This window comes from Polypterus senegalus, chromosome 3 (assembly GCF_016835505.1).
Source record: "Polypterus senegalus isolate Bchr_013 chromosome 3, ASM1683550v1, whole genome shotgun sequence".
Lineage (NCBI taxonomy): Eukaryota > Metazoa > Chordata > Cladistia > Polypteriformes > Polypteridae > Polypterus > Polypterus senegalus.
This window is the reverse complement of record NC_053156.1, coordinates 137,362,603-137,375,231: the sequence shown is the minus strand read 5'-3', so window position 1 is coordinate 137,375,231 and position 12,629 is coordinate 137,362,603. Positions and strand designations below refer to the sequence as shown.

The window sequence follows — 12,629 nt, the reverse complement described above, 5'->3', positions numbered from 1 at the left end:
GATTACAATAGAATCTTGTCATGTTTCCTTACAAATTACGACTTAACCTTGACCTAACATTAAATGGTTCTGACCAACAGTCACATTGTGAATCACAATAGTTAGATTTTTTTTACTGCACTGTCTCTCTTTAAGTTAATAACCATGTTTTAAGAATACTATAACAATGCATCCTTTTGTTGGGATTAAATTTTATGACTAATAGGAATGTAGTCAGGGATGTAGTCATAAAATATTGTATTCATCCATTTAAATATTTTCCACATGTGTTTTATTGCCAGATACCATAGATTATTTTTTTGAATTTAGCATTCACTAGTTAATTATTAGTTTAAAGTCTTCTCTTTATTAATTGACCTCCATATTCATTTTCATTTAATGCATAGATAAATATATCTAACTTCAGTCATTCCTCTTTATGCGACTTTTCTTTGTTCAATTTTTCAGTATTACAGCTCTGTTCCACTGTTTTTTCACTACAAAGTTTTAGGCACCCAGGTGCTCTGAACCACATCCAGCTAGTATTATGCGTTAATTAACTTTGTTTGTGCAGTGGCTGCATGTATCCCTAAATACCAATATAATCTTTAAAAACTCTCCCAAAAAAGGGGGAAAAAGGTAAAAACAATTTAGAATGTAGTGCAATTTCTTTTCTTTACATAATTTTCATAATTACATTTTGCTATACATCATGTCCACCCTTCTGGTCCCTCTGTAAGACATGCAGCGAAGACCTGCTTTATCTGTTGTATACCTAACCTAGCCTAATACAGAACAATTCCCATTAACTACCTAAATGTCTAATTAGGTAATTAACGAATGAACTGTTTAATATTATTAAGAGATCCCAGGATGGTATAGGTGCTTAACATGGGTATTTGGGAACGTTGTTTGGGGGGGGGTTTGATGCATGGGATGCATTTGTATGTTTTTCAGTATGTAATTCTTTTATTTTCTGACCTGGATTTAGAAACAGATTAGAACTGAATAAGAAGGGATGATTGTATTTTTTAACTTGGTTATCCACTTCCAGTTCACAGGGAGCCAGTCAGTGCTTTCAATTGTGGACACACAGTCAGAAACAGCTCAGAACAGACATCATACCAACACAGGGGAATCTCACACACATACTAACACTCATTCATATATAATCTGGGTATAGAGTTGCCAATTACCTTAACATACAGTACATGTCTTTCAAATAAGGATGGAGAGTTGGCATATTTTCAGGCAAACCCACACAAACCCAGGGAGAATGTATGAACTCCACACACATGAATAGTATCCACACACGAAACTGAACTCCAGATTCTGCCAAGGCTGGATGAGTTAATTTGTATTTCTTATATGGCTTTGAAATGTGGAGAGAAAATTGAAGTACCAGGATGAAAATCCACACATACATATGGAGAATATTAAACTCCATACAGACAGTGTCTGGGCTCTAATAAAAACCTAAGACTCTGTAGCTATGATGCAGGAGTGTTAACCACTGCGTTCCACTTTAACTTCAATTAATTCATATTTACAAATAAACTGTGGTGCGTAGCTATCTTCAAAGTAGAAATTAACTTTTTAATACTTATTAACTTGCTATATGCAGTTGTGTTTTTTATGATGGAAAATGTTCTATTAGAATGATACTGATAACTGTTCAGCTCAGCCAGGATTATTTCCTCAGATGATCAGAATTTATAAAATTTTCATTTTTTTTAACTTTATTTTTATATGAAATAAAGTGATTTCTATCTATATATCTATTGATCTAAATAATCTGTAAATTTGCGGTATGTTCATCTTTACTACAGTATGATAAATGAAAAATGTGTACAAATATAAAATGAATGCAATGGAAAATCAACCAAATGCTAAAAAAATCTAAATATGTATCAATCAATCAATGAAAATTTTTCATCAGCAGAGCTAATGAAACAAAGTATGGTGTTGAAAAAAATCAACATGTTCTTTTCCTCTTTGGGTATAAATGAGGCATTCCAGTGTGCATGTGTGTGTGTGTGTTTAAGATGCTTAAATGTTGCTATAGTTACCATGTAATGTCCAGTAAATTTACTCTGACTTCAGACTCATTTGTACCTGAAGAGGGACCAAAGATACTGCCTGACAGCTCTTGGTTGAACTCAACGAAGCACCATCTGTTAAATCAATAACACTCCTGTAGTTAATTAAATCATGCTATGATACAGTATAAATCATAGAAGCCTTGAGTTAACATTTTCTGTGTGTATGTGAGTGTGTGTGTGTGTATATACAGTATATATTATAAATACACATATGTACTGTACTGTAAATCCATACAATATTTATTTTTTTCTTGAAACAAATCAGAACAGAAATTTGATTTCAGTAGATTCACATTTTTTTATTAACATTTTGTTTATTTCTTTAACCAACTTGATTTTTCTAAAAAAACACACCAGCTTTTTTTTTAAAGCATGTATCGCCACACAGAATCCCAGACGTCTCTTTTAGATAGCTGTACAGCTGTCACTTGATTGACTGCCAGGATGATTCATACAGTGTGTAAATACATAAAGAGAATCCCTTTTTTGAAGTCAGTAGTTTCTGCTTTATAAACTGAATAAACTGGCTTTACAAATAAAAGGTGGAAATTATTAATCTGTTTACATATTTTTACCAACATCTTTATGTATGTTTAGCTCAATGACCCACTATTTAAAACAACTTAGTTTAAAAATACAACTAGTTCAGCATTTCTTGTGAACATTAAAATATTCATAATCCCATATTTCATATAATCTGTTTCAATATTTATGTGAGATTTGGAGCTTCAAAGGTTTCTAAACAACCTTTTAACAAATTGTCAATCATCCTGTATACACTGAAATTTAAAATTATGGCCAATTACAATAGTAACATATTTTATACAGAAGGAATCTTTAAAGATCTAAATCTTCTGTTGTTTTATGTGCAAATGTACATAAACTATCCATTGACCCTATGGGAATAAGAACCTCTACATGCAGACACACACACACACACACACATACACACACACACAGAAACACAAAGGAAAGGTTAATAAAATAATGAATAGTATTCTTTAAATTACTGATTTTTTCATTGTTTAAATATGCAAAAAATCTTTGAGAGAGGTTATTTTATGAGATTAAATCTAATATGTAGCTAAAAGAGACAAAAGATCTATAAATTAATTTGTTTCCTGCAAATGTAACAAATAGAAATAGACACAACTAAGAATGCAAACTACTGAATGAACTGAATTTCCTGGATAGTGTTAATGTTACATTTGTTACGATATTTTACTTCAGACCCCTGCCACATTTTTAAAAGTCAATAAGCACTGCAAAGTAGCATAATATCCATTGACAAAATGTGAATACCTTCACAGTTATTCTATTAATATATGGTAGATATCTGAGTGCTCCGCTGCATTACCTTTCACTAAAAAAACAAATCAAACTGAGTTGTTTTCATTGCTGTTTTCATTCTTATGTATCCACTTTTGGAAAACTCATAAGATTTCAACTTCTTATTCCAGTATATTTTTAGTTTTAATTTCTATAACACTAATGATACGAAGTTTTTGGAACATCATTGTATAAAATAAAATAAACTTTGAGTTCAATGTGTTATTTTGAAAATTGTGAAATGAATCAGAAACTATAAGATAGAGTACAATCATTTATTCAAAAACTACCTGTAGAAACTCCCTTTTACACACATTAAACAATACTGAATTAAAAACAGCAATATTTCAAGTAATGCACACAAATATCTTTGTATAGGCCAACAACAATTAGAACCAGTATTCCACCCCTTAAGTACTGGGCTGTGTTCTTACTTGGTACTTAAAACTGTAAACATCCCTTCAAAGACCAAAAGGAGACTAACTTTTTTTCTAATCCTATGTTAATGGAAGACACCGAACTCCACCTAAAAAAAGCTATGCATTAGCAAAATAATCTGCTGCTTGTCTACTATAGTTTGGGCAGTGATTCCTGAAACACTTTGAGAGGTATTTTGCAAAATCAACCTGTAATTAACTGAACTGAAGATTTGTTTTTGTAAGACTAGCCCCCCCTGTGAAGTTGTATGCCTGCCTTCAGTTTGTTATACAATTTAGGAAGTCTTTAGAATTTTTAAAAGATCGAAACCAGAAATGTAACTATTTAAAACCATATTACCAGTCATTTAAGCACTAATCTACATAGTTTTGCTGCACTTTCCGAATGAAAAGGCAAGACTTCAAGAAAACTATTTTTTTTTTCCACAAATGCCTTACCCATGACAACGTTCAACATTTGAATATGTTTCAGTTGTTTACTTACATATTATTACATTTTAACAGACAGGTTAAGTAACTTCCTCATAGTCACGCCATGAGTCAAAGTCAGTGACCAAAGCAGCAATAGTGTGATTTAAAGTATAACTTTCTAACAATTGTTCCACAATTCCTACATACATTTCCACATACAATGACTACTTCTTTTAAGGTGATAATACATAAGAATGAAAAGAAATAAGGCACTTATAATTTATATTTTTCACTGTATGATTGACTGCCCACCACATGCAATACCTGTATATGACCAAAGTCACAAACGTGTTGCATGTATTTACATAATACTGGCATTTTTAAAAAGGTTGATTGAAAAAATAAAAGGGATATTATGAAATTAAAAAATAGACATTTGAGACATTGTGAGCAAACATATTGAATTAATAAATGTACTGAAATCTGCAACACAAAACTAGGCCATCTGCTCATAGAGCTTAAACAACATAAATCAGATGCCTCGCCCATACAGAGACATCATGGTTTTTTTCTGTACAGAAACTTGCCTTTAGAATCCAAAGTTTAATATATATCTTAAGCAAAGCTTGTTCTTTGTCTTTTCACTTTATTAAAAAAAAAAACAACTCACTTGTGCAGGCCACAGATGGTGGGTCTGAAGGGGCTCTGTAATATCCATCTTCACAGTCACACAGAGAAGAACCTTCTTTGTCAGTGAAACTATGGGCAGGACAGCGAGAACACTGTAGATCTTGGGAAGATGATTTATAGAATCCACGGCCACAGGCTATAGCAAAAGAGACATTTACACTTGGATTAGATAGATAATAGCAGATCCCAATCTCTGTTATTGATCAAAAAGAAAACTTATCTAGTGGTTATGCTTCAATTTACCACTGACAGGCGGAGTTCTGTTATGTTAGTACCAAAAACTGTCCTTAATACTTTGACTCACATTTAACCTACTATAGAAACTGTCTAAATAGAGCTAGTTAAATTAATTGAATGCAGAAAAGAGCCTGAAAGGATGAAACAAACCCAGTGCAGGTTTAAAAAACATTCTTAAATGATCCAAACTTTAAATATATTTAAATATTTACCTCACTGTCCAATACATTTAAGGATCTGCGGTACTGTATAATTGATAGCATGGTCATTTAATTTACCTAGAATCCAATTTAAAGGCCTTTTAAAAGTAGATGAATGAACAGTTTACACAGAAGACACTAGCTCAAGTTGAAAGCACCCTCCCCAATCCCATAAAGAAAGAAAGGCACCACTAAGTACAATAGCTGGTTTACTCAGCACAATTTGGAATACTTCTTTCTGCAACATACCACAATTATAATACTGTCTGCATTTGACAAACAATCATATGATTATGTTGTTTGCAATTATCCTTTGGAATTATGTTAAACTACTTTAAAAACCTCTAATCAAGTAATCGTACTCCATCTGAGTTCTGTTGTTTTTGTATTCATTCAGGTGAAACCATTCCTCATTTTGTAAAAAGAAAAGGTGTTAACCCGTTTGTCAAGTTAGCAGGGGAAAATGCAATATGATTCCATGATGAACAAGACATTATTCTGTAACTATTAATATTAAAATGTAACAATAAAACAAAGTAGTCAAAAGCACAGAAGACATTTTTTATCCTTTCTTTTTTTGTAGTTAGGCTGTTACTTTACACACATTTTCAGGGTATCCCTTTTTCTGGTTAATTTCTTTCCTCCTGTAAGATTATAGTAGCTGATATGTACAGAATAATTTGCCCACTGTAAGTCCCTATATATATATATATATATATATATATATATATATATATATATATATATATATATGTATATGTGTGTGTTTATTTTCCTCAAAAGATAACATTCATGTATATTGATATTGCTCTATACATTATTCTGTACTTGCTTTAAATACTACTCCTTGAGAATTCATGAATTTTGTTTTACACTTTGTAACTTTCCCTGCAATGGACTGGTGCCCTGTCCAGAATTTGTTCATGCCTTGTGCTGTGTGCTAGCTGGGATAAATTCTAACACCCCGCACGACCCTGTCCAGGACTAAGCGGTTTAGAAAATGACTGACTTTGTAACTTTGAAAGTTGTGCTCCTAGCAATAGTGTCTGCTATGAAAGATACAGGGGAATCTTAAAGAATACTTAAGTCAATCTTATTATTTGTTGTCTTTGCACTTCAATTTGGTATCTTCTCAAATAATAATTTTCATAGATAATGTTAACATGTATGCAACAACAAAAGCTGTCATTTGTTTAAATCATATTTTATTTCCATTAACAATTTGGGTTAATTTCACATGCTTCAATTTTTATAAAACCAAAGTGTTTCTCTCATATTAAATATTTATGGCTTTATAAACGTCACACTTCATTCTGAGTAACGACAACAAAAAAATAAATTGATGGCATTAATTACTTTACGATGATACAGTAAAGCTTTTTCTTTAATCTTTTTCTAGCTATCACTCTACACTAGTTCTCTTTTATAATATTCCATTACATGCCTTAGTACACTGAATTTGCTTAACTGTCTTACTCATCTCAAAAGTGTGATTCATATACAAATAATAATAATAATAATTAACAAGCTTAGCAATCACAAATGCCAGTGAGGGAAGAACAGCTTTAATATTATCTGCAGCTATCACTGCCAAATGTTTGTTAAACCACTCTTGAACAAATACTTAGTCACTTAAAATCTACAAAGCCAGGGAGCTCATACTCATTATGATTAAATAAACTATTTCTGCTTTTTCATTTCTAATTCTTGTTCACTTACCTGATTGATCATTCAAAAAAAAAAACAGCCCTGTGAGATTTGCTAAATCACCAAACAACTTCTTTCAATAACTTGTCTTTCCTAGGAACTGCAATTTTCGGTTTACTGGTTGTTCTTTCATTATAGCAGAATAGCTATGAGGCCAAAAATATTCAAACAGGCACATGTTTAATTACATGTATTTGTGTTTTGGTGCATGATTTAATATGTTTATCAACCAACTGTTTTTTACCTGAACCAGCTTTTTCTAACACAATTATGTCAGGCAACCTATCCAGCAGGCACAAAGGAGACAAACCTGAACATGACATTGGTCCACTTATTTAACTTATCTGTCAAAAGTAAAAAGTTATACTTTATATCATCAAATGCTGTTTTTTTCATTCATTCACTTTGTGAAAAATCCTATTTTTTAGCAATAGGATAGCATAACAGCACAGCTAAGTTAGGTGTAGATGGATTCAGGAACATCCATGAGCATAATCATTACAGTAATTAATTATTAAAAAAAAATCAATCAGTATAGAAAGGAATTAATTTGAAAAAAATCGGAGGCCCAGGAGTAAGCTGATGCAAACACAAGAGAAACATAATGACACTCAGAAGACACACAAATGCAGAACTAACAAAGATGTTGGCACTGTGCTATGAAATATGTAAAACAATTGAAAACTGAAACAAAATCAACGTTTTATCTAATATATATCTTTTTTTAAAAATGTATAATTGATGTTTAAACTCTTCATACCAATATTATTTAGAAAATAATTTAACTGATATGTTGGATGTTTTAAAACCATCCCTCAGACATGGGGCTGATCTGATATTTTTGTTCTCTTTAAAGATTAGGTACATTCCCGTCTACTAATCAGCTCCTCAGTGTACCAAAATAGTTTTGGCTACATTATTATGAACTGAATAATCATATTTTTTCACTTAAGAAACATAGCTAAAGTTAGACCTCTTATATCACTGAAAGATGCTGAGAAATTAGTTCACGCGTTTGTTTTCAGTTGACTAGATTACTGTAACGCACTCCTCTCAGGACTACCCAAAAAAGACATCAATCGCTTGCAACTAGTGCAGAATGCAGCTGCTAGAATCCTAACTAGGAAAAGAAAATCCGAACACATTTCTCCAGTTTTGATGTCACTACACTGGTTACCTGTGTCATTCAGGATTGACTTTAAAATTCTGCTTATGGTTTATAAAGCCTTAAATAATCTCGACCCCATCTTATATATCGAAATGTCTGACACCTTATATTCCAAGTCATAACCTCAGATCCTCAAATGAATATCTCCTTAGAATTCCAAGAACAAAAAAAAGTGGTGAGGCAGCCTTCTGCTGTTATACACCTAAAATCTGGAATAGCCTGCCAATAGGAATTTTCCAGGCTAATACAGTAGAGCACTTTAAAACACTGCTGAAAACACATTACTTTAACATGGCCTTTTCATAACTTCACTTTAACTTAATCCTGATACTCTGTATGTTCAATTCATCATAATAACTATTCATGGTGGCTCTAAAATCCGTACTGACCCCTACTCTCTCTTCTGTTTCTTTTTCCGGTTTCTTTGTGGCGCAGGCCACCACCACCTACTCAAAGCATTATGATGCTCCAACAATGATGGATGGATTAAAAGGCAAAAGTCTACGTGACCATCATCATCAAGTCCTTCCGTGAGAACCCTAAATCCAAAGAGGACTGTTTCATTTATGTTAGGTTGAATGCTCAGAGGGGACTGGGCGGTCTAATGGTCTGGAATCCCTGCAGATTTTATTTTTTTCTCCAGCCGCCTGGAGTTTTTTTTTTTGTTTTTTCTGTCCACCCTGGCCATTGGACCTTACTCTTATTCTATGTTAATTAATGTTGACTTATTTTATTTTCTTACTGTGTCTTTTATTTTTCTATTCTTCATTATGTAAAGCACTTTGAGCTACTTTTTTATGAAAATGTACTATATAAATAAATGTTGTTGTTGTTGTATTATTTCAGCTTGTCCATAGAATTACTAGAATTATTGATTTTCTGTTTACACCTGTACATATCTATTTAAACAGTAAAAAAATTTGCAATCTATTTTGGTGTTGAGTTTCTTCTGCTACAAGTATGAAAATTTGTTTTAATCAAATTATTGATTAGAACTGTTTTATTAGTTTGACAGGCAGGTTTAAAATCAGGCACAATCTTTGAATACAACAAGCTTACATTAGACAATGAATATATTTTTCTAAAATAACTGTGCATACTGAACTGATTAAATCAACAAATGAAAAACAGTCAAAGCAAATTTATGTCAGAATATTAAAAACAATCAGATATACCATTAGAACCCAGAAACAAGTCCATTAATGTGTATTGTTAAAATACGTTACTACATATCATATTTATTTATATGATACATTTAGAAAATTCAGAGGTAGTCTGCTAAGTTTGTGTTCTGACAGAATATCTGTCTCTATCAAGATAATCAGAGTGACATGCAAAAAAAGATGATATAACTGGATCAAAGAAAGAGCATGTAAGCAGGTGATTCAAGAGAAGTGGTTCCTGAGATAAATAATACTCCTGCGAACATGCTGAACATTTCAACAAAAGTGATTTTTACTCCTGGTTTGCTATAATTACATGTAGCAAAGTTAAAACACAAAATCTTAGTGACTTGAGGTGGGGGGGAGGGGGAATGTAGAGGCATTTTTGTCAGAAACTTAACTGAAAATGAATCAGGAAATTGAAAACTATTGTGGGAACTGCATACTTCTGGATTTTGATACCTGTTCATTGGTTGTGGTAAAAGATTAAACAAAAAACATTTTTAAATCTCTGACAACAATTCCAGTCAAGGGTGTGAGCAAGCATTTTAACCCAAAACAGTCCTAGGAAAGCTGAAACTATCTGACCTTAAAGATCGTCGATGTAAAGAGGACATGCAATAGACTACTCAGGGGAAAGACAAATGTATAATAATAGTCAAATTAATCATTCATCACCATACTAACCACTGATGCATAGCACACACTAAAAGAACCCTATTTAATTTGAGTGCTCGTTTCCATCTGTGAAGGGATCAAAGAATTACATGAGGTGAGGACTACATTTTGCTTTTTATAGTTATGTTGCAGTCTTCAGCACAAGTCATTGCTAATCACTGATTGATTCAGGCTAGTTAGATTTAACAACATTTCTTTCCTGCTGGGCATGGTGTTCTCTAGCACAATGAAACCCCTATCTATAAGTGTGTGTGTAGCCACTCAGTGTGTTGATGAGCAAAATTAACTTATCCATATACCATGACCTTTTTAGTCACCAGATCTTAACCAATTTATCATTTATAAAAGAGCCTGTGCCATATTCAGGTGACATGTGATGAACAAATATTCTGTTAGGTAAAACTAAATTTGCGTTTCCATCTGACTACTCCCTATATTTCACAAGTTCTTGTATCTTATTTCTGTCTTTTGTATTCCATAATCCTTTAATAAGGGTGGAAGCTTCACAGTCTAAGAAGATTTTACAAAAAAGTTCCTTTTCTTTTTGTGTTTTATACATATTAGTAAACATATACCTTGTTCTAAGTTTATTTTTTATGTTATTATTGTGTGGATCAAATTTTACTGTATACACTGAAAAGAAACTTTCATGCTATGGATCTTTAGTGAATTTACACACTGTAATTTAGGGCAACGTCATGAAAAAAATACTATATATGCAATCCAGTGTTCAGAACTGTCAACCGGTAATTCTATAATGATAATGTATAAGAGGCAGATTTATTTTAAGGGTGGAGCTGAACTCAGCTAAAGCTACTTGGCAAATATGGCATGGCAAATAACGCAAGTTGCGTTATTAACGGTGCGATGGTACTGCTGAAAAATCTAACATCATAAGATGAAATGTTATAAACTGGAGAAAGAAGTGCTTAAAAATGAGAACAACAAATTATATCAATTGGTATCGTTAAAATGAATCAATTTCCAAGCAAAATTAAAGTTTAATAAATTTCCAAGCAACAATTATTTTATTCTGCCTTACAATCTGCCAACTTTAATCAGTAAACTTAAATATTAAACCCAAGTTTAACCTTCAGCAGTAAGCACAAAGGAAATATTATTTATACCAATATAAATATATATATAAAAATAAAACAAACATTTTACAGAAACCCTGCAATTCAGCACAAAAACTAAATTCTATATCGCAATTCAAAACTGTCAAGATTTACTGGCATCAGGAGCTATTACCTCAGTCACTGACAGATTCTAGGATGATACAATTGTTGCTGACCACAATGTTTTGAAAAAGAACAGACAACATACTGCCGCAAGACTGAGAGACAGGAGGCAATAGACCACTGTTTACTCCTGCATCTGGTTGCTATTAGGCTGACAGCAAATAACTTTTGTTATCAAGCTGAGAGCTTTTTTGAGCAGACACAGAGACAGTTTCAGTGCATTTCTAACTTGTGAAAAGTTCTCTGTTTAAATAGTGATTGAAACATTCACACATAAAAAATTGTCTTCTGCCAATTGTTCCCTGACAGTAAAGGCACAGTCATAGTACATTGCAAGCTATTTAGTGCACTTGAAAGAAGTATCAAATATATGTATTTCATGCAAACTCAATCGAAAACAATCAGTAACACCATGGAGTACCAATATTAGGGATACCCCATTATCATTCATTATTAACCTTTTATAAACTTTTGGTTTCACCATCTCCCAAATTCTGTTTTAGAGAATATCTTATGTAAAAAGCTGAAGTAGTCTTGGGATTTGTTAGAACAATGAAATCAACTAAATATATGTAGTCTACTGTTAAACTACTATCTACTGTTAAACTTTCAAACAATAGTTAAAGTTACCCTATACTCATACTGCACTTTTGTCTTTTAATATCTTTCAAAACATAATTGGGTAATATTAATTTTTAGAATTTTGAAAGGATGCCTTAATTTGGAAGAGTGACTCCAAAATTAAAATTAGACAGCTGAAAGTAAGACTGACTGGGGAGGTGAGGTGCTGTAGAGGTGTGCATTATAATACCACAACATCCTACATGAATATCAGAAAAAAGGGGGGTTGATAATTAATTGAAATTATCAAAAACAAGAAAGGCTAATTATTTTCCTTTTCACTTAAAGAGTAACCAACAGTACTTCAAGACGTAATTTTTCCTTCGAAAATCCTTATTTTTAAAGTTTTACACAGTTTAGCGTACAAAAATGTATCTCAAATAAAATTACTCTGCAAGACTTGGAAGTTGTAGATTAATAACTAATTATCGTATCATTTAATAGTAACATATTTAAGATGGAAATTTCAAAAGCCTATACTAGACACATCAAATAATGACCGTGAAGTATAAATATTGTGACATTTATAAACCTGTAAGTTACAGTTTCTAAATAAGGAAAGATCAAAACTAAATGTTAACTTGTTTCAAGGCATAAAAACTAAAGCATATGACAACTTTTCTTCCAAATAAACTGGGAAAATCTGAGCAAGTTTCTGATTAACAA

The 12,629-nt window shown here is 32.2% G+C and overlaps 1 protein-coding gene across 3 annotated transcripts in view; it reads right to left on the bottom strand.

The window, feature by feature from the left end:
- The window catches only part of epha7 (eph receptor A7), a 139,906-nt gene that overhangs the window by 96,768 nt on the left and 30,509 nt on the right, over positions 1 to 12,629 (bottom strand). For all 3 annotated transcript variants that reach the window (XM_039747974.1, XM_039747976.1, XM_039747975.1), the window contains one exon: positions 4,929 to 5,084. In XM_039747974.1, coding sequence (XP_039603908.1) covers positions 4,929 to 5,084 — 156 coding nt within the window. The remainder of the gene's footprint in view (positions 1 to 4,928; positions 5,085 to 12,629) is intronic.